Source organism: Apteryx mantelli, chromosome Z (genome assembly GCF_036417845.1).
Source record: "Apteryx mantelli isolate bAptMan1 chromosome Z, bAptMan1.hap1, whole genome shotgun sequence".
NCBI classification, from domain to species: domain Eukaryota; kingdom Metazoa; phylum Chordata; class Aves; order Apterygiformes; family Apterygidae; genus Apteryx; species Apteryx mantelli.
The window spans coordinates 33,271,489-33,297,429 of record NC_090020.1 but is presented as its reverse complement, the minus strand read 5'-3'; the positions used below and the strand labels follow the sequence as shown (position 1 = coordinate 33,297,429).

General features: G+C 38.2%; 1 protein-coding gene across 1 annotated transcript in view; it reads right to left on the bottom strand.

Moving 5' to 3' along the window:
- The window catches only part of ERCC6L2 (ERCC excision repair 6 like 2), a 59,181-nt gene that overhangs the window by 20,933 nt on the left and 12,307 nt on the right, over positions 1-25,941 (bottom strand). The window contains exons 7-15 of the mRNA XM_067315507.1: positions 25,054-25,194; positions 22,958-23,071; positions 21,961-22,080; positions 13,680-13,751; positions 12,341-12,486; positions 7,147-7,242; positions 5,732-5,831; positions 1,436-1,588; positions 165-245 (exon numbers count right to left, since the gene is read on the bottom strand). Coding sequence (XP_067171608.1) covers positions 165-245; positions 1,436-1,588; positions 5,732-5,831; positions 7,147-7,242; positions 12,341-12,486; positions 13,680-13,751; positions 21,961-22,080; positions 22,958-23,071; positions 25,054-25,194 — 1,023 coding nt within the window. The remainder of the gene's footprint in view (positions 1-164; positions 246-1,435; positions 1,589-5,731; positions 5,832-7,146; positions 7,243-12,340; positions 12,487-13,679; positions 13,752-21,960; positions 22,081-22,957; positions 23,072-25,053; positions 25,195-25,941) is intronic.

Below are 25,941 nucleotides of genomic sequence, written 5' to 3'. Positions count from 1 at the left end.
TGGTCAGAATACAGGCAGCATGACAAGCAGACAAAAAACGATGGCAAGTGCCATCTAAGGTGAAAACATTACTAGCCTGAAAATGCACTGCCCACATTTGCCACTGCAGCAGTTGGAACAAGAGAAACTCTTAGGCATTGCTGTGTGTGTCACAGACACCTCACCTTTTCTGAGCTGCACAGAGGAGTCTCTTCCTTTAGCCATGTAGTGGCTGTCATAACTCCTGCTTCTACTCGCCCTTCCCTCTAAAAGGAATCAAGAATGTTATAAACGAAAACAACACCTGTATATTCTTGTACTTCAAATTAGTGAAGGCAAGCCCAAAAAAATCTGAGTTTTCCTTTCTAGAAAGGTATAAGCAACAAGAGTAGAATCATCAAAGTCCAGATCAACACTTATATTTTTGCAATAAACTTACTGCTCTTTGATATAGCCCATGACCAGCAAGAAATATGACATACTGCATAAAGTGGGAGGATCTTGTGCATACACAGTTTTCTTTCTTTTAGACTTTTTTTTCCTGTAGTGGAATACCTGCTATAGTGTTTACAGTACATGTCATGTTTTAACTTAGACCTCAGCAGAGTAGTTTTGAGCTGACTACCCCCAAAATATATTCTTACTTCCTCACATTACTCTTACTACTATGCTTACAGCACATGATTCTGATCCCATCTCTTCCCAAGCCTCCTCCCTATGTAGGCAAGATAATAAAATAAGGGATGGAAGGATGGAAAGAAACCTAGAATAAGGCAGCAATAAATTCCAAGATGCAAGCCATCTGCAACAAACATGTTGAGGAGAAAAAGGCATACACACTGCATATACTTAAACACACTTTGCACTACACTCTATGAATCTGGACCAACAGTCTTCTTTTTAGAATAACTAAGGTGCAAATTTTAAAATATAAAGCCTTGGTTATCCACCTCTACCCTGCAACATTTTTTAAATAAATATGGCATTACAAAATATATTTTATTAAACAGTTTTTCCCATCTCAACACATATTATATAAAGTTTACTATGATCATAAGAAATAATCTGTGAAAAGAATTCAGGCTTAAAAGACAATTATAGCTGAAGATGAATAAAAGACATCTGTGCACAAAGTGGAAAATATGTGAAAATATCCCCAAAATCAGATATGGGATTTTATTAGGAAGAGAGATACATTAGCAAGCTCTTGCAAATTATAATCCAAACATATTTTTGAGGGTTTTTTTTGATGTAAGGAAATTTTTCTGATTTACATTAGACTGAGAAATTAGCAGGCCTAGTTCATTTAAGGCATTGCATAGACAGGTACTGCTAAGTTTCACCATTCTGTTTTACAAAGTGCCTCCATTCAAAATTATGACAAAATAAAAATATTTTGTGAGGAAAGGGAAAAAGTAAAACTTATACCCAGAAGTCAAAAGAAAAAATTTCACACCTCCAGGATGTCTTTGGTAAGACAGGACCCCTGAGTCCTAAGTTTGAAAAGGTTATGGATCCCAAAAAGCTCTCCTTGATGTTCCTTTGATCCTTGCACTGCTTCAAAATACCGCTTGGCATTTTCACTTCCAACCACCACACAGTGAAGTTGCTAAAACAGAACAACACAGGAGATTTCAGAAGTGTTTGCTCCAACAACATGTCAGAATTTCCTGGCATCCACATTATATACACAGCTTTAGTTGGAGCAGGCAGAAATTCCTAAGGGAGGATATTTTGTTTTAATTTCCCTGGCAGATGTTGCCATTGTGGTATAATATGAACCTGACTGGTTTGACAGAGTAAAAAATTTAAAGATATATTTCAAGTCTTCTACTTCATTGTTGTCTAATATCAGACACCTACTATACACAGTACTGGCACCCCTCTGTATCTTGACTACTTATCTTTCTTCAGTGCTAAATTCTTGATATTTTTTCATAGTCCTCGGTGTACTGTATGCTTAGTTGGTAAGCACTAAATCAAAACACGACATTACTTCTACTGGTCTCTGAATATTCTAATTATCATGCACTCTTGCTAAGTGGATTGAACAGAAGTGACTAAAAAGTCTTCCATGTGGAAGGGAAAAAGACAAGTAAATAGTTTGTCAGATGGAATTCAAACATTCTTGAAGTCAGGCAGGTTTAGTTGCGTTCCAATGACTGCAAATTTTCAATATTTACATAATTGGTATGTTTGACTTGAGCAGGAGGAATGTCAAAATTATTGTTTTATGGATACCAGACTTGCAATATTTTTTGTAACTGTCTCTAAGAAGTTGGTAGTTCTGGAGGCCTGCTCACTGCTAATTCTCTAGCACTGAACAGGCATTTTCCAAGACAGCAACAGTTTCTTGAATTACGTAAGCCAGGCAAAAACTTTAGCTAGGCAAAATCTACATCTTTCTCAAATTATGCATGGTATTTACAAAACTACACTTCAGAATACATATATGGCTAATTTGGGATTATATATTTTAGATTTCAATTTTATTTGTTTTAGATTTTGAATCACATATGGCTGGGTCAGACAACTGACTAGTGCCAATAAAAAAATGCAGTGATTTTAAAAATCAAATACATCCCTCAGTAAGAATACAATACAACATGACAAAACATTTTTGTATAAATTCAGTTCTTACACAGGACAGACAACATTTAGTTCTTTGAGCGTCCATTTGTATAGTTTACTAAAAGCCACACATCCACATGCACTCATGTTTCTGAATTTTCAACAGCAGATGAAAAGACGTTTTCTTCACAACTTACTGAAAATTTCCTAATTGTGCCCAACTCAAGTGTCAATAGCAAGGAATGCAATCCAAATGTAGACTAAAAAAAATAATCCCAGATTTACAATGATTCTGTTTTGCAGTTTATTGCTTTTTTTCTACATCAACTTGAAAAAAAAGCTAAGAGCCTTTGAAAAAGTTTTGATGCAAGACTTTCGGAAATCCAAGCAGACAGTATCATCCAGGTCATCTTTATCCAGAAGATCACTAACTCCAAAGACCTCAGTGAAGTATGGCTTCCCTCCTTTAGGATTTTTAGTGAATACAGCTGGTCCTGCTAATCTGCTATTTCTCATTTTGTTAGCCTTTCTGAAACCTCTTCTACTGATACTTGTCTTTGAGATAAATCCTCAGAAGTATCTCCCACAAGGAGAGCTTTGGTACAGAAAGCTCTCTAAGCTTTTTCATGAATGTGGATATGAAGAATTTAGGTTTTTTGCTGTGAACACTCTTTTAATTTTAAACCTTGCTTAAGTAATGCCAACACAGATTCTCCAGTAGAATTCCTGCTGCTGACATGTTTGAAAATAAATTATTAGTTTTTATGGTTTTAGCCCACAGTTCCTCAAAAATCTTTTTGGACTGTGTTTTTAAATTTGACTTGCCTCATTAGGATACAATTTCAACAATGTCTGAAAATTGCCTGATTACCTGAGAATATTTCACCCCTCCACCAACTCTTTTAAATTCTTTTTAACAAGTTTCTTCTTTTTATTTATTGATTTTGTTAAAATTAAGCAGAACTAGTTTTTGCAGCTTCTGCAAGATACTGAATTCAAGTAAGCTGCAGTCACTGTTAAACTTTTGATCGTATCATTTTAAAGCAGGTCATATACAATACTGAGAGCAACTCAAGACTTTTTCCCATAGCTGTGGGTTTTCTGAATATCTGTTGTATGAAATCAGACATGGTGTCCAAATATTTGGTCTCAGAATCTTGTTCTGATTTGGCATTTACTTAAATCTGTATGAGGATAATGACAATCTCACTATTAAGGCATCTCCCACTCATTCAGCCTTCTACCTCCTTCAACATGTGACAAACCCTGTCACGATCACAAGAGGGTGACTGTCACTGTAGACCCAGTATGATATTTTTCCTATTTATGGATGATAATTTGAAGTTTTAGGTTAAGTTGTCAATTTCATAAAGCTTTTCTTCTCATAGGGTAGCAGCTGCCCATTGAGGTCACCTACTCTGTCTTTTCTATGCAATGTATGCCTCAGAACAACAGTATCTCGCTGATTTCCTTGCTTTCACCAAGTTTATATTATATGTCTATACTGTCCATACCTGAATTTATAAACAATCCTCACTGCTTTCCATCTTACTGCTTAGATTTGCAACTTGTGTAGAAAAACACGTTCATATTTCGTCCAGTTTCCTGTCTGCAACCCGCTCTTTCTTGCTGATGTTTGAGTTTGCTGATTTATTTCCTATCTCATAAGGAAACAGTTGCTAGATAATATGTTCCTCAATCTACACGCTCGTCTGCACTTTTTGAGAAGATTTTAAATGAGCAAAGGTAGCAAAGAGAGGCCTTTTGCTACAGCATCAGCAAGACTTTTGCGCACGCTCTCTCTCTCCCTCTCCAGCATCAGCAAGACTTTTGCGCACGCTCTCTCTCCCTCCCTCTCCAGCATCAGCAAGACTTTTGCGCACGCTCTCCCTCCCTCTCCAGCATCAGCAAGACTTTTGCACTCTCTCTCTCCCTCCCTCTCCAGCATCAGCAAGACTTTTGCACTCTCTCTCTCCCTCCCTCTCCAGCATCAGCAAGACTTTTGCACTCTCTCTCTCCCTCCCTCTCCAGCATCAGCAAGACTTTTGCGCGTGCTCCCTCCCTCTCCAGCATCAGCAAGACTTTTGCGCACGCTCTCTCTCCCTCCCTCTCCAGCATCAGCAAGACTTTTGCGCACGCTCTCTCTCCCTCCCTCTCCAGCATCAGCAAGACTTTTGCGCACGCTCTCTCCAGCATCAGCAAGACTTTTGCACTCTCTCTCTCTCTCCCTCTCCAGCATCAGCAAGACTTTTGCGCACGCTCTCTCTCTCCCTCTCCAGCATCAGCAAGACTTTTGCGCACGCTCTCTCTCCCTCTCCAGCATCAGCAAGACTTTTGGGCACGCTCTCTCTCCCTCTCCAGCATCAGCAAGACTTTTGCGCACGCTCTCTCTCCCTCTCCAGCATCAGCAAGACTTTTGCACTCTCTCTCTCCCTCCCTCTCCAGCATCAGCAAGACTTTTGCGCGTGCTCTCTCCCTCTCCAGCATCAGCAAGACTTTTGCGCGTGCTCTCTCTCTCTCTAGCATCAGCAAGACTTTTGCGCGTGCTCTCTCTCTCTCCAGCATCAGCAAGACTTTTGCACTCTCTCTCTCCCTCCCTCTCCAGCATCAGCAAGACTTTTGCGCACGCTCTCTCTCTCTCTAGCATCAGCAAGACTTTTGCGCACGCTCTCTCTCTCTCCCTCTCTACCATCAGCAAGACTTTTGCGCGTGCTCTCTCTCCCTCCCTCTCCAGCATCAGCAAGACTTTTGCGCGTGCTCTCTCTCTCTCTAGCATCAGCAAAACTTTTGCACACGTGCTCACTCTCTCTCTCTCGCTCGCTCTCTCTCTCTCCCTCCCTCTCTCCCTCCCACCCTTCAAAAGAAAAAGCTGCCTGAATCAAGCTGCCACAGGTACTAAATACCTCTAGCAGATATAATATTACAACTCTCTAAATAAAATAGATTTCTCCTCAGTATAACCTGATGAATGTATGTTACCCAATTAACATGTCAAAAGTTACAGAAGTACTTAGAATACAAATACTGTTCTGTTTTGTTCTTTGACAATTGCTAAATTATATAATTCCATTTAATAAGATAACAGCATAAATCATAAAACCAAGGTAGACTGATAGGCTAGCTTAGCTTTCATTCAAACAGCTGAAAATAGTTACTGATTTAAATAGTTTGTGAACTTTACCTGTTTATAAACTTGTCGTAAGTACATCAACTCCTCCACAGTTCCCAAGGATATTAATCTAAATACTTTAACATCTTTGCATTGACCAATCCGATAAGCTCTGCAAAGACAATGCCATATTGAAAACCATATTAGTAGAAACAAACAGAGCTCTTAGGGGCAGTAAAAAATTCACAATTCCAGCAAAACGGAAATACTCTATATCATTTATAAGTAAAATATTTTTTTACTTTTGCATGTTTTCTCAGCATTCTGTTTCCTTTTCTTCTATCCTTAATTTTATATTTTTCTTCCCAGCCCTATGCAGCTGAAAAAGCTTTCATTTCTTGATATCACAAGGCCTGTTACCCATCTCTCAAAAAAACACATCTTCCATTATTTTTGTTTGTTTGTTTTCCTCCCCCTCTACATCTGGTCTTGCACAAGACATTCTCCTATTTGCATTGTATCTGAGTTAGCTCATGGATTACTTGGGGCAGCCTGCGCCTTCCTAACTTCATAAAGCACTGTACAAGTTCTAACATCATAAAAACAGGTAATGAAAAGGAATTAAACTATTTAAATTACTAGCTCTGAAACTTCTAATAGATTACTTTCAGAAAATTCAAAGAGGCTGAACAGAGTATAGAAATGTAATCTCACAAAGATTCTATAAGGACAGTGCCTTTCAACAATATACATTTCTGACAGACTTATTTGAATAGGAGAGATGCATATAAACACCTCTTGGAAATCAGAAAGACATTTAAAATGGAATTACATAATTGAATGGGTCAACAAAAACAAGTTTGCTTCTGCTCATTAAAACATATCAAACAAAAGAATTTTGAAAGCTTCAATGATCCTTTTACTTTAGCTATTCAGAAGTCTGTCCTTACTGAGGAAACAATATGGTCAGAAAGCCTCAAAAGAAAAATCCAGATTCCTGGAAATACTGCAGTGGCATAGTATCAGACATGGAAGTGAGTGCTGAAAACAGACTAATCTCCATGAGGGTGAGGTCAAAAAAAGAAATAGATGCTTTTCTTTAGGGATTCCAGAATTCGAAACACCACTCTAACTAGGGTCAGTGACAATGTACTTTGCCCTCACAAACACAGGAAAAATGCCATCTGGCTATACATACACACTTGTTCTAGAGATCATGAAAAGTTACAGTAGCTATGGCATTTTTGTGACCCCATTATAACAGTGCCACAAAAATAAAACAGAAAAAAAAAATCCCAAAATTCAGAGTTAAAAAGTAGAACATCAATTCTAAAAAATAATTTAGCCAGACATTTCTTACTGTTTTATAGACAAATCAGATTATGTTTAAATATATCCTCTCCCTGAGGAAAAAATTAATTGGAGAATTTACAGGATCAAAACAAAAGAACACAACATGAACCAAGTTCTGTATTTTGAGAGTGTACCTGTCAATAGCTTGAAGATCATTTGCTGGGTTCCATGTTGGATCAAACAGTATAACAACATTGGCACCAACAAAATTGAGACCCAGTCCACCAGCCCTAAATAAAAAATAATAAAAAAAGAACTATCCAATAGCAAGAAAAACTAGTAAAATTTTCTTCAATGTATTAGGTTATAATCCACACCAGCATATCGTTCCCCAACCATAATAAAACAACACAACAGAAAAATTGGATCAGTGGGCTACAGCTTTGTGCTAATGTTGTGTTAACAACCACCAAACACTCAAATAACTACTGCTGTGAAATGCAGTCTTCTCACCTCAACAGCAAGAAGACTTCTAAGAACTGTACAACAATTCAGTCAGAACAGCTGCTATCACCTTGTTTTACTAAAAGTACTGTCTGCAACTTCATGCCCCCAGTGACTTATAGGGGGCAACTCCCTCAGGGAGTATAGTGAAATTCATAACCATTTTATGCCAGTTAACATTATAGAAGTATGACGCCAACAGAAGAACCATAGCTAAGATAAAGTGGGACTTAGAATCTACACTAAATTTTACTTCTTTTAATTCCAGTACATAGTTTTGACAATAATGCTATGCAGCTTGCACTAAAAGAGTCATCATCCAGAATATCTCTTATCTGTTCTTAGGGAACAAACAACTGTCACAAGTATATTCTTATGGTTTATTAGTCAAGTATCAGATATCTAATTGGCCACACAGCTGCATATGAGCAACATTCATAAAGGTCATTACAAGGGAAAAAAAAAAGTCATTGTAAGAAAGCTGTCTGTGCTGGGAAGAAGGAGTTGCAGGGGTAGGTCCACCTACCAGGTTACATCTTCTTGAACATTTAACAGGTGTGGAGTGCTTTCAGACAAAGCCTGCAAGCCAGCAAGGAATTTAAGCATATGCTTAACCTGAGGTAGCTGACTAATGCCCTTGCTGACTCCAATAAAACTGCTCAGTTACTTAGAATTTGGCATGTGCATAACTGACTCATTTGATAGGAACCAAAGTGAGGAAAATACCACTTTTTATCAAGTTGCAAAACAAGCAAATACTGAAACATTTTTTTCCAATTGGCTCAGTCAACATTCCTCCAAAAAAGACAAAAGTTTCTACACAAGCACATGCAAAATACTATTATTTACTTAACTATTAAAACAATTCTTTACATTGTCATAGGTAGTTTCAAACATGGAATTTTCTCAATGAGGTACTGCAAAATTGGAGAAGTCAATCCAATTTAATTTACCAAACACCTGTTTTGAATAGATTATTTTGTATTCTCTTAAGCTTGTTTAAAGCAGTGGGAAAGGTAAAGTTAACAGGGAAGTGAATGAACAGGGGCAGAAACTAAAAGCTTACAGGGCCCCACCACCTTTTGGTTTTCATGGAATCCTTGTTAATATAAACACAGTTGTAGCCTTTTCCTTCCAGGTGTGGTGTGGTGTTGGGTTAGTTAAATCTGGAAATGAGGAGGATGTGGGAACCTGCCAATATTAACGGAGGTTTCCGGAGGATAAGCATTCTAAAAGTTCAAAATAATGAATAAAAATCTTTGTATTTTTCAGAATACACTACTGTATTTTGGAATTTTGGTGTATTTCTTATTAGTGAGGGCAGAATTCAGCTTCTCTTCTTACCAAACCAACCCTGCAGTAAGACTGAAACATAAGTCAACATGTTTTTCCAAATGGTTTCTCATAAAAAATTGCAATATTTGGACCCGAAATATGAAATAAACCTCAGTGCAAAACCTTAGTGCAAGTAACACAGACTAACTATGAGAACTAACTAAAGAGGATACATAGCTTTATATAAAGATTTTACCTTTCAGTATTTTTAGGCATGCCACAAAAATTCACATACTCCAGAACAGAAAAACAATGGCTCCTATATCCTTCTTGGACAGAATGAATGCAGTAGTTAGTTAGTTTGTAAAGAATATCATCCATTTTAAATATCATTTTAGCCAGCAGCTTAAGCCAAATTATTGCAAGATGGTCCTTGCAAGTTACTGTACTATGGCTCAAATGAAGAGCTCTCTATTAAAGGTCTCATAACAGTTCTATTACAAGCAATTGTTTTCTAAAGATTATGTTATTTCAGACTGCACACTGCATTAAATAAATGACTTGTTTTTATATCCTGTCACTGACAGCTTAATACCACAATGTTCAGAAGTTACAAAACAATATGGCATTAGAAAAAGCTTCCATGATAGCTGTGAGCAGTTAATTTATTTACTGAGGTAAGCCTTTATTATTTTTTTTAATTTCTCTGTTTCATGAGATCTTCTGGCTGAGAATTCTTTGAATGAGATTACATGCATTATGTGCATTAAAAATTATTGGCAACATAGTTGTGCAGAATCCAAGTTACATGAAGCCTGGTAGACATTCAAAGTAATGGACAGCAGCCTCGGAGAATGCTGCAGGTAGAATGGAAGTGCATACTGTAACCATCCATGATAAAAACTACCTGCAAATTTCTGTAACCCTTATCATCTAAGCACCTCACTGAACATAAAAAAAGGAAACTGAGAAGAAGAAATGAGTTTAGACTAATTCCTTCAGAAAAAACATAAGTGAAAGACTACTGTGGAAAACCTGGTGAACAGTGATTTAGCTCTAATGGAGGGAATATTAGCTACTCTTATTTCTTCCAGAACCTTATGATGGAACAGGACTGCCCAGACTCCAGTGTCACATGCAGCTTCCCCTCTTCAGAATAAGCAGCATCAATGGAGTTGCAAGCTCCAACATTCCTGTCTCATTAGCAACTTCAGTAACTATTTTAGTGTTTGTAAGCATGACCCCCCCAAAAAAACCCAAAACAAAACAAAAAAACCCAACCCTGAAACAGATTTTTTCCATGAACCTTAAAAGTTCCAACAGGACTATACATATTTTTGCAAAAAACTAGACTGAAATTCATGATCTAAACCTGCTGGATGGAACTAACAAGCTCTGCAGAAATCAACAATATTTTCTGTCAACATCCGGAGTTTTGCAAACACTGTGGATATCTATACAACTGTGATCAATACTAACATTAAATACAAGACTTGAGGTCAAGCTATAGAGATACAATTTCACAAATATTTTTAAAAGATTTATTGTTTAAACACCACTTCTCAAAAACACATCAACTAATTAAAATCAGGATTTCCAAAATGTTGTCTGTGGGCTATACATAAGCAATTCCAGGCAGAAAGAGCATATTTTGCCAGTACAAAAAATGGAATACAACACAGGAACCTTCCAAGTTTAACAGTCATTACCACTGTCTGCACTATAATGCAGTAATTTATTGATTGATGCTACTTGTTTAAGGCTGTATGTTAACTGTGCACATGAAATAAAATGGCAGGCTCACAAACACCACGCTGGGAATTCATCCTTTGCAGAACGCATTTTGCAGCCAAAAGAACGTGCAAGTTTTTTCAGCGAAAAATCAACATTTGGCTCTTTGAGTAATGGGGCTTTCAGAACACATACAAGTTGACTGCACAGAACAGTCAGCCAAAAACCTTGCAAGAAAGTAGAGACAGAAGAGTATGACCCAATTCTGTCAACTTACTATGTGCTGAGAAATAAAGAAGATACTATAAAATCTTAGGGTCTGAAATCTGAGTAGGATGAAACCAGAATCTTTGTAAGGGAGAACTGCAATAGATCCCTTTCTGATTTCCAAAGGATTACAAAATTAAAATTGGTTCTATTACTACACATCAAGCAAGCAGAAACACCCCTTTTTGTTAACTGTGATGAACTACACTAAGAATTGCACCTTCTGTTTCTCTTAATAAACAAAGGTTATGTTGACTGGTGTTTCTTCCATTTCCTCAATAAGATGAGAAACACTAAGAACAACAGAATCAAGGCTCTGCTTTCAAACACTATCAAAGGGCATGGAAAGCTCAACCACCTCTGCATGCACAAGCTCTTATAAAAGAGGGGAGAAAGTCTGTCTTTGTTTAATTGAACTTCATTTTATTCCAATGTAAATTAATAAAAAAGAACTGCAAAGGTTATGTTTATGAAAGTAAACTAGACTGATAAAAGCACAAATTATCAAGTTTTTTCTAAGGCTACAGATGCAGAAATTCCATGCTGTTTTCATGGAAAAAGAATTGCTTAGTCTGAAGAAGGTCTTAGTGAAGCTGAGGGCCAGATACTACAATTCACTGAGATTACAAGCAATAAAGCAAGCATACATGACGAGCACCGCAAATCTCTTCATAACCCTGCCCACATATACCAGAGAGTATCCGAAGACTGTTTCTGATGTTCATCCATTTGCAATGGTCTTTAAGATGATGTCTGACTGCTAATTAAACCAAGTTAGTGTGGACTGATATCTCTCCCTACCTAACTCCAATGTGCATGTTTTTAGTAAAGAAGGAGGAAGTGACAGTATAGGCAAGAGCAGCCCTGGTTGCATGTTGCACTGAGTTTCCCCTTGGAGAGAAAGATTTAGCTTCGCTCTGTTCCCTTTCTACCTTTGCCCGGTAACAAACTTCATCTAAAGATGAAACATGGAAGTAACCAGAATGAAAATCCAAGAATGGTCAGTACATTTTCATTACTTAGAATTGAACATATTGCGCTATTTCAAAAGAATTCTCTATCCATCATCAATTGACGAGCAGATCTGATGAAGTATATTTTTAGAAGTGTACAGCAATCATCTTAGATTGTTTGAAGTGTTTTAAATACGTTAATTAACTGGTTTAATAAATTACAAAACATCAAGAGAGAATTTTGCAGTTCAGCATAGCATTTTGTATTCACGCTCACTTACTAGTTCTGCTAGCACAGTACAAGAAACAGAGCGTGACTATAGTAAAATAAAAGCTTTGTGTGGATCACTACATTATGTCAGTAACTGTTTCCTCACTCCTACAGCAACTGGAATTTTAAAATCAGTATTCAGAAAACTCACTCGCTTCAGATCTGAGATCCTTAAAAGCAGAGGAGAGGGGAAGGAGGGAAGTCTCCAGGTATTTTAAGAAGCCTCATGCCACAGCAGTGAATCTGTTTACTAGCAGACAAAGGAACAATTCCCCTTCTCAAAAAAGTAATCCCTCACAAGGTCAATCAAGTAAAATATGGAGTAACCTATTTTCTAAACACTAGAAAGGCAGCACGAAAGAAAGACTACAAGTTAAATTTTCTTACATCGTTGATACAAGGCATATGTTAATTTCTTGAGTGCTGTTGAACTCTCTTACAATCCTGATCCTATCTTCTGATTTTGTATTTCCATCAAGTCTTCGGTAATCTAGCCCAGATGCCATACAGTACTGTTCCAGCACATCAAGCAACTGAGGGGGGAAAAAAAAATTAAGTACATTATAGTATCTTTTTGAATTAAACATAACCATAGAGGTCATGTTTCTTTCTAATAGACCAGGCACCAAAAACGAGGACAAATCTTCTCCATTTTGCTATCAACATCTTCGACTCACCTTTCTCTATGGTAGCATAAGGTGATTAATTTTGCAGCAGCCTCACTCTCTCCTCTAATCCTGGCTGCCTGTCCCAGTCTGAGTGATGCTGAGCCAATTCAACTCAATAAGCTGGCAGGAAACTTAAACATTTTCCAAGACATTTTAACTTGCTAAGATGGCAGAAGTACAGTAAATGAGCTCCAGAGCCAGCACAGAGAAAGGAGCTGGTATGCACAGCCGGATTTCAGAGGGAGGGAGTGAAAGACATTGCAACAACTAGAATACAGGCTGTTTTTAAACACCATGAATCATAGCCTAAGAATTTTACTAACTTTTACCAATATTTTTCTGCTTACCCATCAGCATTTTACTACTGCATTTAAGTACTAAACTTGCATCTTCCCTAAAGCCACAAAAAAATAAGTATTTAAGATCTGAACTGTCATTCACACTAATCTTTAATACTTCTTTAGTGCTATCATGTTAAATATTTAAATAAACTCATATTGCAGCTTGCACCATTCCAGAAAACACATTATTCCATAATAAGGAAATGAGGGAGCACGTCCCTAAAAGTGAAATGCACACACATCTTGAGCTCCAATTAAACACTCTCAACTTCAAACCAACCGGTGTAATCAAGTCTCTGGTTTGAAGTTCAAGCACTGCTGATGGTCAAAAACCAGTAAAACAGAGGGAATTCAACTACTTCGTAGTATAGTACTAACACAAATACTGTATGATACTTCAGTGGTATTTTGCAGTGACACTGCTCTAACCCAAGATGCATCAACTGAATTCAGCACGAGCTGTATACACCTGCAGTAATACAACAATTAAAAAAGCTCTCAGGAATGAAGCAGAGTATTATATTTTGCCATCACCATTGTCCTCAGACAACATAAGGTTTCCATATGGTTCTGCAGTGCTGCACATTGTCCATCTCAACAGTATTTCCCAAAGTATGGAGAGAAAGGAAGTATGGTTGACAGCTGCTAATGTCCTCACTGCTTTACACTTCAGAACTTACTGCTGCAGTTAACCAATACAAATCATACGGAGCTCACCTTTGTGGAAAAGGAGAAAAGAAGTACTTTATCCTTGTTTTTTCTGAAGTGATTTAAAAGCTGCTGAAGGACCTGGAAATGAATCACAGAAAAATAAGTCATCTCCTACACAATTACTTGTGTTTTCAACCTTTAAGCAGACCAAGCTGCAACAAATTGCTTGCAAAGCAAAATGCAGCCATAACAAAAACACTTTGTTAGCAACGTAATAAGCTAAAATTTAACAGAGATGCTGGATCTATTCATTTTTCATTTAACTCCACTGTGATGTCATTACAGCAGGTAAGTTCAGAAGTTATTTGTATTACTGCATATTTTGGTCTAGACGTCTGCAACAAAATGCTACCTAGGCGCTAGGTCAGGTTTTGGATCTAACAAATGCACACAGTTCCCCTCAAAACAGGAAGGTCTATTTAAGTTTGCTGTACTACATCTGAGTTCAGAACTTCTTGGAACTTGTCTTCTTAAAATAATCAGTGAGATCTATGCCCCTCCTGCTCCCACTCTCTTCTCTTGCTCTGTTTACAGTAGGCCCCGGCTTCCCAGACTCTGCGCAGACCTTGAAATGCCAATAATCCGCCCACACACAATGTTCTTCTGGTGGGGAAGCAAATAATCCAGAGCCTTGTGTATAATAGTTATACTGTTATTTTCAAAAGAAGCATGTCCACATCTGGCAATGGCAGCTCCAGAGTACCGTGCAGAAGCAATACACAAAAGGGAAAAGAAGAATTTTCTGTACCATGTCTGTAGCTTTCTCCCACTGGGCAATAAATTTTTTAAAAAAGTATTTATTCAGGGATAAATAGTTAAACTGTTAATCAATACAAATTTCACTAAAATGAATCTTGGACAACCAAATAATGAGGAATGTTTACATTAATTTTACAGTTCTGGGTAATATCTTGAATATAAAATAGTAATTCTACATCACTCATATCCCCTTTTGTATATACTAGCCAGTCACTTGCAACTGAAAACAAGGTACAAACAAGATAATTTTGGCTTGTTTCATTGCACAACAATATACAGACCAGGATTCATTTTATGGGTAAAAAACCCACGTCAGGTAATTTAACCAGAGTTAAATGCCTTACATTTGTATCTTGTTAGACAAATTAAGAAAAAAATGGATGAAAAAACAGCAGCATGCTTTTAAAGCAGGAGGAATGTGGCTACTGTATTATTGTTGTTATTATTAGAGTAGTAAGTATAGATCAAATAATTAATTCCCTATGGGAGAACACAAACAAATCCACCCAGTTTTTTTAAACAAAATGGATCAATGTCATGCCCATTGGGATTTTAGATATTCTGGGGTATAAAAACCAGCTCTGACAAGCAGGGAAAAGTAATGAACAGCTTTATACTGAAGAGAAATAAACTGTATGCTTGCACACCAGAGTATTATTCTGAAAGTGGTTATTTTGAAAAAGAAATACTTGATCATACTCAAGCACAAATAATGTGATTTTTGGTATAGTCCACATGGATTTAAATGCATACCTCCCCATTACTATACATTATGATGATTTGACCATGACAAAAATTTTACCTCACATCTGAGAACACCTTATCTGTATACAGCTGTCCATTCTAGCCTACAGAATTTAAGACTTCAAAACTATGCGTGCCTGGGTTAGGGTTATATTTATTGGTGGAAGTTGTTATTATTTGCACAGTACTCCCATAGGCTTGCATCTTCCTACTAAAATAATGATAATATGTCAGGCAAAATAAATAACCCAATCCATTATGGTTATTCCCAAGAGATTTGCATTAATTAAGAAAAATACTCCAAAACTTCACAAATGAATGTCTGTGACAATATTGTATGGGCAGTTTAAAAAATACATATTATTTCAAGTGCCCAGACATTTAATAGTCCTCTTAGCCTGAATTTTAACAAAACTGTAGAAATAATCAGATAAGGCGGTTACGGGAATTACTGCAGACTTTAAACTATTTTCTCTATTTCACTTATCTCACTTCTTTTGTAAAAAGTCCATGATACTTCTGTGTGGTCAAACTGCAGTCTGCAATCTTTGTGTTTCAAAAGTAATAGAGTCATTTACTCTTACACTTCACGGTTTCCCGCTTTTCTGCTTTGTGATGGAAGAATACTGGTTTCCCACACTACAGCACTCCTGTTACTTCAGTTCTCATATAATCAACTATCTCAAGTTAAAACCTAGGCATGAAATTCATCGTGCAATAGAATGTGTAAGCAAAACCTTCTGAAAAGCGTGTGCTTTGCAGTATGATTGAAAATAAGGGGATAATTCCAGAAAAACAGCTTAAGCTAAGATCATCTCATTCTGTAGTACTTACCTCCCTCTATAATGAGGACATATTAGAGTCATAGATGTATGAGCAACGCTTATATATGCACATTTGAATTATAGGGATTGTTTTCCCCAGGCCCTTCTTGTAATCTTAAATTCTGAATAGCAAGCCCAGGACGACACACTGTAAATTCTACGTCTTGTAGACAGTTATAGGTGAGTGCAGTCAAGACACCTGCACAATGCAGGACACAAACACCGCTATTTCACTCCCTCATGCCTACATTTAAGCAATTCTAGCTTTACTGGTGGCACTAGGTACATCTCACAGTACAAAAAAACGAGGGTCTGTTTCCCCACCCATTTTATCTGTCCTTGGTCAGAGAACAAAAGGTACTTTGGCAGATACACAACTTTTGCATTTCTGCAAAACAAATACAACAGCTTAGCTAGTGAGCTTTGTTAATAAATCCCTGCCTATTTTCCCTTTCTTTCTCTCTCTGGAATAAATTAATGCCACAAACTTTTCCTTTGCAAATATGCTCATCTACAAAAGAATAATCTATGCCAAAGTTTCTGGATACTCCATACTAAATTTTAATTAAATGGACCAAACAATACCTGTTTACTCCACATTATCACAGGAATGTTACAGTATCATTTCAATTAATATCTAGAACATCTGTAACTTACAGAACAGAAAATTTCAATTAAAGTGGAACAAGGTTATTAGAAACATTTCACTATAATTTGTCTGTTATTTCCCAATATGTTAACAAAGAATATAAAGTAGCTTTCAAATTCTAATATGTGATGACTCTCCTGTGCACTTTTTATGGTAAGAGGTGAAAAATCCTCTAAATGACTTAGATCTCAGAGTATGAAAAACAAAACCATCCAAAACAGCTTCTTCTTTAAAAAAAATGGAAACAGAAAGTGGAAGTTAGCCAATTTTCTCTTAGAAGATAAGCTTCCAGTGCAATCTGCATTAGTATTAAAAAACAAACAAAAAATCACTACCATACCAGATACGTGTGAAACAATTTTTCATATTATAATTATTCTGAAGTAAAATTTAATGGACACAAGAACAACTTTATTTTTCAGCGATGGCTACTTGGCCAATTACGTAAAACAAAATGTTCTTGTTTTTTAAAAAATCTAAAACAAACACTGAAAATTCTCCTGAAATGGTTAATTTCTGTAATCTAACAAAATACTTTGAGATTATGTATACTACTACAGAAGGCTCCCAATATGTGTCCCAATTCAGATAAATGAAATTAATCACCTCTAGCTTTCAGTACAATGATAGGATGTTAAAAACCCAGCCACCTTAAACTATACAGTCTTTGTAAACCTAGCATCAGGCATCACTCCTACTTCCAGGCACACAGATACCACCATACACTTCAGGATATTGTGTCTGTGCTAAGACATATTTCCTGAATTGATACAAAATTCACGTTCCCCTTAAAAGAGAAGGCGGATCTGTTTCCATCAAAACAAGCCATTCATTCACTCAGACAAATTTTGGCAAGTTTGTGATGGACTGAAACAGACAGCATGGATTTCTATAGTAAGGCGTCAGATATACAAATCCAGAGGTCACTAACAGTAGAAAGATACACTATAAATCTACCAGGCAGTCATCAACACAGCTCTGCCTGCATTTTATACTTCATAAAGTAAAAAATAAAAAAACAAACCCCTCAGAATATTACTTATAGTTTCTAACCCTAGAGAACATGTGGAAAGGTGTCAGAGTTCCTATTACCTAGTACCTCTGCCTACTACTATTGCATTCTAGTGTCTGATCTGACCATCTTAAAAGGTCATAGAATAACAAAAATACCTGTGAAAAACTATAAAAAATTCTTTAGTAATTCTTTAGTCACTCCTCTACAGGAATTCATACTGCATTTCTCGTCTTATATACCAAAAAATGCTGAAAAAGACCTGATTTTTCAAAATAAATGTTATTTCAACCACAAGACAGTTTTTTAAAATCTAGTTTTCCATAATATACACTCTACTCTTTTTTTAATGAAATTCTCCATACTAAGGCTCATCTCAAGAATATCCTTTTTTTTTTTTTTGCAATTACCTACCATCTGTATAGAAAAATACCTTGAAATACATGAACATTGATGATAAAAGATCAAAAATCAAATAAAAAGCACAATATATCTGGTGAGGAAAGTGTCTAGTGAGACAGAATGAAGATGAGCATTACATGATTCACTAATGATCAAAAAAACAGGAAGAATCATCTTGCTAGTAGCTAACTACTTTTAGCCAGTTCTTCTCATCTGGCTATACCTATGTTTGAGCAGCCTATCCAGAAATATAAATTGAACTGTCATTTATATACTGATAGCTCAAAGATAAGTTTTTCCAATCAAGCAGATCTCAGTGCCAAAACTAAACATCCAACCCGCCTGACCCTCATCAATATCAAGCCACTGGCACAAGTCCAGTATACTTAAGAAGGACACAGTCTCTGCTGTCTTGCACTCAGTTACGCTCTTACTCTGGCACTGCAATAGTAAAACCTGTTTCCTTATCAACCAAGGCCACTTTGTATGAACATGGGAAGAGCCTCACTGCAACCAACCAAGGTTACATAAAGTCCACACAGCCACAGTCAGCTACATCCTGTAAAGAAGCTGCAGCCCATCCCATCTGACCAGCAACTCAGACCCACTGCCGCCTTTTGAGACTGCTTTCTCCTGGGTGGCAGCTTTGGAAGCTGCAGACTTTCAAAGCATTTGGTGCTGGCACCTTTATCTTAACTCGGGTGATTCTGCTTGCCTGAACTGTTCACTGCGGTGTCAAAAAACATGTAATGAAAGTGTCATAAGGCACTGCTGGAGTGAAGTCCACACTACTCACAGATGATGAATTTCTAGACACAGGAAAATTAGTTCAGTCAACAAAAGAGTCTCACAAGCACCACCGAAGATCACTGACTCCCCACTGGGAGGAATATAGGAACGTTGTCAGAGTATGCAGGGATGCAACGAGGAAGGCTAAGGCCCGTTTGGAATTAAATCTGGCAAGGGATGTCAAGGACAGCAAGAAGGGCTTCTTCAAATACATCAGTAGCAAGAGGAAGACTAGGGAAAATGTGGGCCCTTTGCTGAATGGGGTGGGTGCCCTGGTGACGAAGGATGCAGAGAAGGCAGAGTTACTGAATGCCTTCTTTGCTTCAGTCTTTACTGCTCAGGTCAGCCCTCAGGAATCCCAGACCCTGAAGACAAGAGAGAAAGTCTGGAGAAAGGAAGACTTTCCCTTGGTCAAGGAGGATCGGGTTAGAGATCATTTAAGCAAACTTGACACCCACAAATCAATGGGCCCCTATGGGATGCACCCACGAGTGCTGAGGGAGCTGGCGGACATTATTGCTAAGCCACTCTCCATCATCTTTGAAAGGTCATGGAGAACAGGAGAGATGCCCGAGGACTGGAAGAAAGCCAATGTCACCCCAGTCTTCAAAAAGGGCAAGAAGGAGGACCCAGGAAACTACAGGCCAGTCAGCCTCACCCCCATCCCTAGAAAGGTGATGGAGCAGCTCATGCTGGAGGCCATCTCCAAGCATGTGGAGGAAAAGAAGGTGATCAGGAGTAGTCAGCATGGCTTCACCAAGGGGAAATCATGCCTAACCAATCTGATAGCCTTCTCTGATGGAATGACTGGCTAGGTAGACGAGGGGAGAGCAGTGGATGTTGTGTACCTTGACTTCAGCAAGGCTTTTGACACTGTCTCCCATAACATCCTCATAGACAAGCTCAGGAAGTGTGGATTAGCTGAGTGGACAGTGAGGTGGATTGAGAACTGGCTGAATGGCAGAGCTCAGAGGATTGTGATCAGCGGCGCAGAGTCTAGTTGGAAGCCTGTAGCTAGCGGTGTCCCCCCAGGGGTCAGTACTGGGTCCAGTCTTGTTCAACTTCTTCATCAAGGACCTGGATGAAGGGACAGAGTGCACCCTCAGCAAGTTTGCTGACGATACAAAACTGGGAGGAGTGGCGGATACACCAGAGGGCTGTGCTGCCATTCAGAGACCTAGACAGGCTGGAAAGCTGGGTGGAGAGGAACCTCATGAAGTTCAGCAAAGGCAAGTGCAGGGTCCTGCACCTGGGGAGGAATAACCCCATGCACCAGTACATGTTGGGGGTTGACCTGCTGGAAAGTAGCTCTGCAGAGAAGGACCTGGGAGTGCTGGTGGACACCAAGTTAAGCATGAGGCAGCAATGTGCCCTTGTGGCCAAGAAGGCCAATGGTATCCTGGGGTGCATCAGGAAGAGTGTTGCCAGTAGGTCGAGGGAGGTGATTCTCCCCCTCTACTCAGCCCTGGTGAGGCCACATCTGGAGTACTGCGTCCAGTTCTGGGCTCCCCAGTACAAGAGGGATGTGGCACTACTGGAGCAAGTCCAGTGAAGGGCCACAAAGATGATTAGGGGACTGGAGCATCTCTCTTATGAGGAAAGGCTGAGAGAGTTGGGCCTGTTGAGCCTGGAGAAGAGAAGGCTGAGAGGAGATCTTATCAACGTGTACAAGTATCTGAAGGGAGGGTGTCGAGAGGATGGGACCAGACTCTTTTCAGTGGTGCCCAGCAACAGGACGTGAGGCAACAGGCACAAACTGAAACACAGGAAGTTCCATCTAAACATGAGAAAAAACTTCTTCACTGTGAGGGTGACAGAGCACTGGAACAGGTTGCCCAGAGAGGTGGTGGAGTCTCCTTCTCTGGAGATATTCAAAACCCGCCTGGACGCGATTCTGTGCAACGTGCTCTAGGTGACCCTGCTTGAGCAGGGGGGTTGGACTAGGCGATCTCCTGAGGTTCCGTCCAACCTCAACCACTCTGTGATTCTGTGACTTGGTTTTTAGGTATATATATAAATTAGCTGCCAGAAAATATTTTAACAATAAAGTTGACTTTCGGAAGACAATTATGCGTATATAACAGGAAATATGCAGGCCTCTTTCATGTATGTAGTAACAAAAGAGAGATATTGCTTGCATAACAACAAATCAGTAACATGATACAAAAAATGTGGCCCTGCCACCCCACCCCCTCCCCCCCCAAACCAGCAATTGTGGGTACTGTGTTAAATTGAGAGGGTAAACATACAGCATACTTCACCCTGCATACCTTCTCACTCTCGTTATTTTCAGCTCAGGAATATTCCTAAGCCTAGTTTAGTTTTCTTTTTAGTTATCTTCATTGGGTCTCTCTTCCAGTTATTCATACAGTCCCCCTTTGAATCCAGGAAACCTTATGGTTTCTAAGGCAAGGAATTCCACAGATTTATACTCAATATAAATTTATTTTGTTCATCTTCAGCCTCTTATCAACTTCATGCCCCCAAAATTAGAAAAGACAGTGAGCATTCAATACATCTCCACTATCTCCATGCTACTTATGACAGCATAGACCTCTGTCACATTTTTCTTAAGATTTTTTTTTTCCAGGCTGAAGAGTCCCAGCTTACTTGGTTGTTACTTATATGGAAACTACTCCATAGCTTTGACCACCTTTGTCGCCCTTCTCTGAACCTCTTCCAAGGCTCACATATCCTTTTTGAGAGGAGGGACTGGAACTACCCACAGTATTGAAGGTGTGGGCAAATCTTGAATTTCATAATGATTTTCATTTGTTCTCTATTCCTTTTCTAAACAGTTCAAGGGCTTAATTTGATTTTTGATTGCCACTGAATTGATGTCTTAATGGAACTATCTGTCATAACTCCAATGTCTCACCCCTGAATGTAAGGATCACTTCACTGCCTATCACTGAATATATGAAGCTATTAAGTCTTAGGGTCGCAGAACACCTTCTTCCAGTCTTTGCAAAGTGCCACCCTGATCCAAAACACGAGATCTCCAGCATGGTACTGCCACCATCAAGATTGATTAAAAAACTATTAGGTGTTCATTGTCTTAAATTCAGTAGATGAATGTAATTTTTTTTTCTAAAAAAATAAATTTACCTTCATTTTTCCACTGTACTTTGGATCTGAAATTGTTGCAAAGGCTGCATCTTTACTTAATTGCACAAAATCTGGAAAACTGGAAAATACCTGGTTGCACACCCGTTTGATATGTGCTTCCTGAAAGAAAAGCAAGAAGTTTGAACAGGCATTAAATATTAGAGCTATATTAGCATAGCAGGTAAGCCATAAAAGGAATTCAACAAGCTGAAACAAATCATCTGAAGTAACTCAACTAGAAAAAGTTACATGTTTTTATTTAGCTCAGTACAGAAGTGCAGGATATAACATCTACTTTCTGAGGTTTTTCTCTTCATTTAAAAAGAAAAAGGGTTTCAATTTGAAACCAATGATTCCAGTTACTATAGTAAGACATGGCCAAAACTGCTGATCCTAGGCTGAGACTGCACTAGGACTGCTCAGAGTTGTTAGTCTCAAGCCCTGATAGCTTGAGATCTGCATTACCCAATAGTTGTGTACCAGCACTTCTGATACTTTTCTCTCCTTTAGCAGTTTCTAGGAGAAAATGTTCCTCGTAATTTTTAGAGAAGCTCAGCTCTGAATAAAAATTCTAGAGAAAAAACACAATCTAACTGTTCATTACTATTTATTTGCTTGCACAAAGGCCTGGCTGTTAGTAAATACTTTTCATAAATGAAACAGAAATAGCATTATTAGAAAACACTGAAAATAACTCTTTATTTTAAGTGCTCCAAGGTTTTTAGGAGTCTCATTTTCAGTTTTTCATCACCTAAATGAAAATACTGTTGTATAACATCTCTAGCTATTAAATAAGGGCTCTATTCTGAATTACTGAATGAAAAGAAGTTTTGCAAGATTTCTTAATTTCAGTTAGGGTTTTTTGTTTGTTTTTCAAGTCAAACAATCCAAAAACATGAAGATTCAAAAACCAAAGAGGAGACCAGCAACAATTTTCACTCAAGAGTTTTCTCCTCATTTTCCACAAGTCTGCTTTTTAGGTATTTCTGAAACTAACCTGCTGCTTACTAGCAGTGTCCATCTGCAGCAGTGCAGCATGATTTGCAACTTTTCGTAGGATTGTCAGGTAACTGAAGCGCAGTGACTTAATTGTTTCACCATGAGCATTTGCCTACCAAAGAAAGAGAAGAATAATTATGAAAACAAGTACTGTTGAGAATAAGAAATATCCTAAAACAAATGCTGTTCTAACAACTTACTACACTGGTTTACTGAGCTAGCAATTCCAAGTAGTATTAAAATTGGTTCTAAAGAGATGCATACTGCACTTCTAACAAAAAAGCAAGTAAAAAAAAAAAAAAAACAACACATTTCTCAGCTTGCGATCCTATTAATAGAGAAGATCCTGTCATAAAGCCCAGCTATGTTCATAGTTTGTTAAATATTTCAAATAGCATATCTACAGAACTTGCTAAGATAACCAAGTTACAAAGATGACAAAAATATAGAAACTTTACAACTGATTTAAATGTAAATGAAACCAGACATTTGAATGACTTCTTACCCTATGACTGCTAACTTTACTTTTCAGCAAAAATTTATGAAGTTTTATAAACATCTGAAGTAATGTAATTCGAACAACTTGAAACATTCTGTAAGGCTTTCTACTGCAGCAGCAGCAATAGCTTCAGATAACTATTTTTCTGGTTATGGCTGGCTGATATGACCAATACTAGTTTTCTTTTTCCTCCTCAAGTTACTAGATTTCATGGTTAACTTCTGAATATTGCAGTCCATAAGAGCACTTAAGCATCTGCAGTCCTGCCAAACATCATTTGTTCTACAAAAAATCATGAGAAACAGAAGCCTGCAAAGAACTAATGCTAATATTCATGGAAAACCATCAGCAAATCCTCACCACAGGTAATACCTTAAAATAAATACTCAGAGTAAAACTGGAAGTGCTCTTACTTCAAGAAATATTCCAGTAAGAGAAGGTAGATACAGTTGTTGTTCTGGGATATAACAAAAGAATATTAATAGGCTATAAAAAACAGTTACAAATTCAGTAAAGACAACAATCCTTTGCCTATAGCATTAGCTTACTGATAATGAATTAAGAAATTGCATTTAGAAGAAAGATTAGATACCTTCCAGCCCACTACCCAGCTTCAATTCAGGACATTCTCTAAAGTATATAATCTAATGTTTCAGTATCAGTTTGAACGGATTGCTCTACTACATAATACAATTAAACAAGAGAATATTTTTTCCTCTGATTTCCATCCGAAATGTTCTCATTCTTACAGCTTGAACAGGCTGACAGAGAGATTGTTTTTAATGAAAGATATAGAAGACAAACTACATGATTTGGAAAAAACCTAAATACATGAACCAAAGCAGGCCAGAAGGAAATTAGGGAAAACAGAGTATGAGATATATGCTAAGTATGTATCAGCCACGCTTAAATTAATCTCAGTCTATTGAAAGATACAGACAAAACAAATAGCAAGCTAGACTAATCAAGTGTTACAAGAAGTCCAGAGAAGATGGAAGAAATCTGTAGGACTTGTCACTTCAGTGAAAAAGCTCCACTTGTGCTTTAACTTGGCTGCTATCACAATTTTCCCTTCAGTGAAGCAAAGAGAATGTCTATTTACTGGCAAAGGAAGACACAACCCCAACTGCAGCTCTAACACAATCAGAGGCCAAACAATCTGCTGGGTCCAAGATACCTCTGGTTTGCAGCTTCTACACTGACCAGCTGATCTGCACTGGAGCAGCGTGCCTGACATACTGGACATACTGGCACAGTATGCTTGCCACTATCAACTGTGTCACAGGTGCACCCATTAATCCAACACATCTAGAACTTACAGTGTGTAAAATGGCCACCTGCTCAGGGCATGCAAAGCAGCTTTGCTGTGCTCCTGAAGTGCCTGATCTCACTGTGCTTGGGATGCAATCCCATGTTTCTAGACAGGATTTCTCCAAAAGAAAGATGTGAACATTAAACTTGTGCCCGGGTCATGGCCTACAACCATGTGGCCATTTGTAACAGCTCTTCATCTTAAGGGAGTCTTCTGAGGAAATCTAGCTACTGCTCAAAACGGGATGACCACATTCTAAAATCCAGACTGTGGAAGTTCTTACTTTGTAACAACAGTTCTTCCTTTTACGGCCACTGCTGCAGCTACAGGGCTCTGCTGCTCGTAACACTAAGCTTACATCCTCCGTCTCCAGCACAGCCTGGTACACCGTTTTCTGGAATTCTGTCAGGGAACAGTACACCATCTGCCAAAGAGAGAACCCTAAATCACAATTATGTTCAGCATATAATGAACAGCAAAGAGCATTTCAGAAAAAAAAAAAAAAAAAAAAAAAACACCACGGAACACTGAACCCCACCCCCAAAACAGTAAAAAAGTAAATTTTAGCCAAAATGCACCTATAATTATTTAACCCCTCCCAAATACTACAGAGGGTACCAATACTGAGCTACAACAATCTGCTGTTAGGTTTCCACAAATTTTTCAACAGAGCTTTTGTGGGGGGAAGGAGGGAGGAGTAGGGTAGAGTGAGAGCAATAAATGCATAACTAATTAAGGATTCTCCTGTTTTGCCAGTTGCTTTATTTGCCCTTTCTTTCCTTCTCCTTAGGGGCTAGCTGCTGTCGGGCACTACCACAAGCAGAACAAATGAAATACAGTTCAATCTAATGGTGGCCTATGGCAGTCAGAACAGTGAGAAGGCAGGGATCTATACAGTGCTATGGCCAAAACTCTTATCCCTCCTCTTGGAGACCATGGGTGGCATCTCCATGACATCTTTAGTCTTAAGCAGCAGGAGACAGAAATCCCAAGATCATTCCTTAACCTAGGCCACCCACACAGCAGCAGCACCATGCTGTGCTGTAATAATACAACAGTAACTTGAACATATACTCACATTAACAAGAGAATGAAAAGAATAAAACCTGCTAGATTTAGAAAAGCAACTGACTGACGTTTTTGTTAATCTTTCCTTTAGAAGACAGTTTAG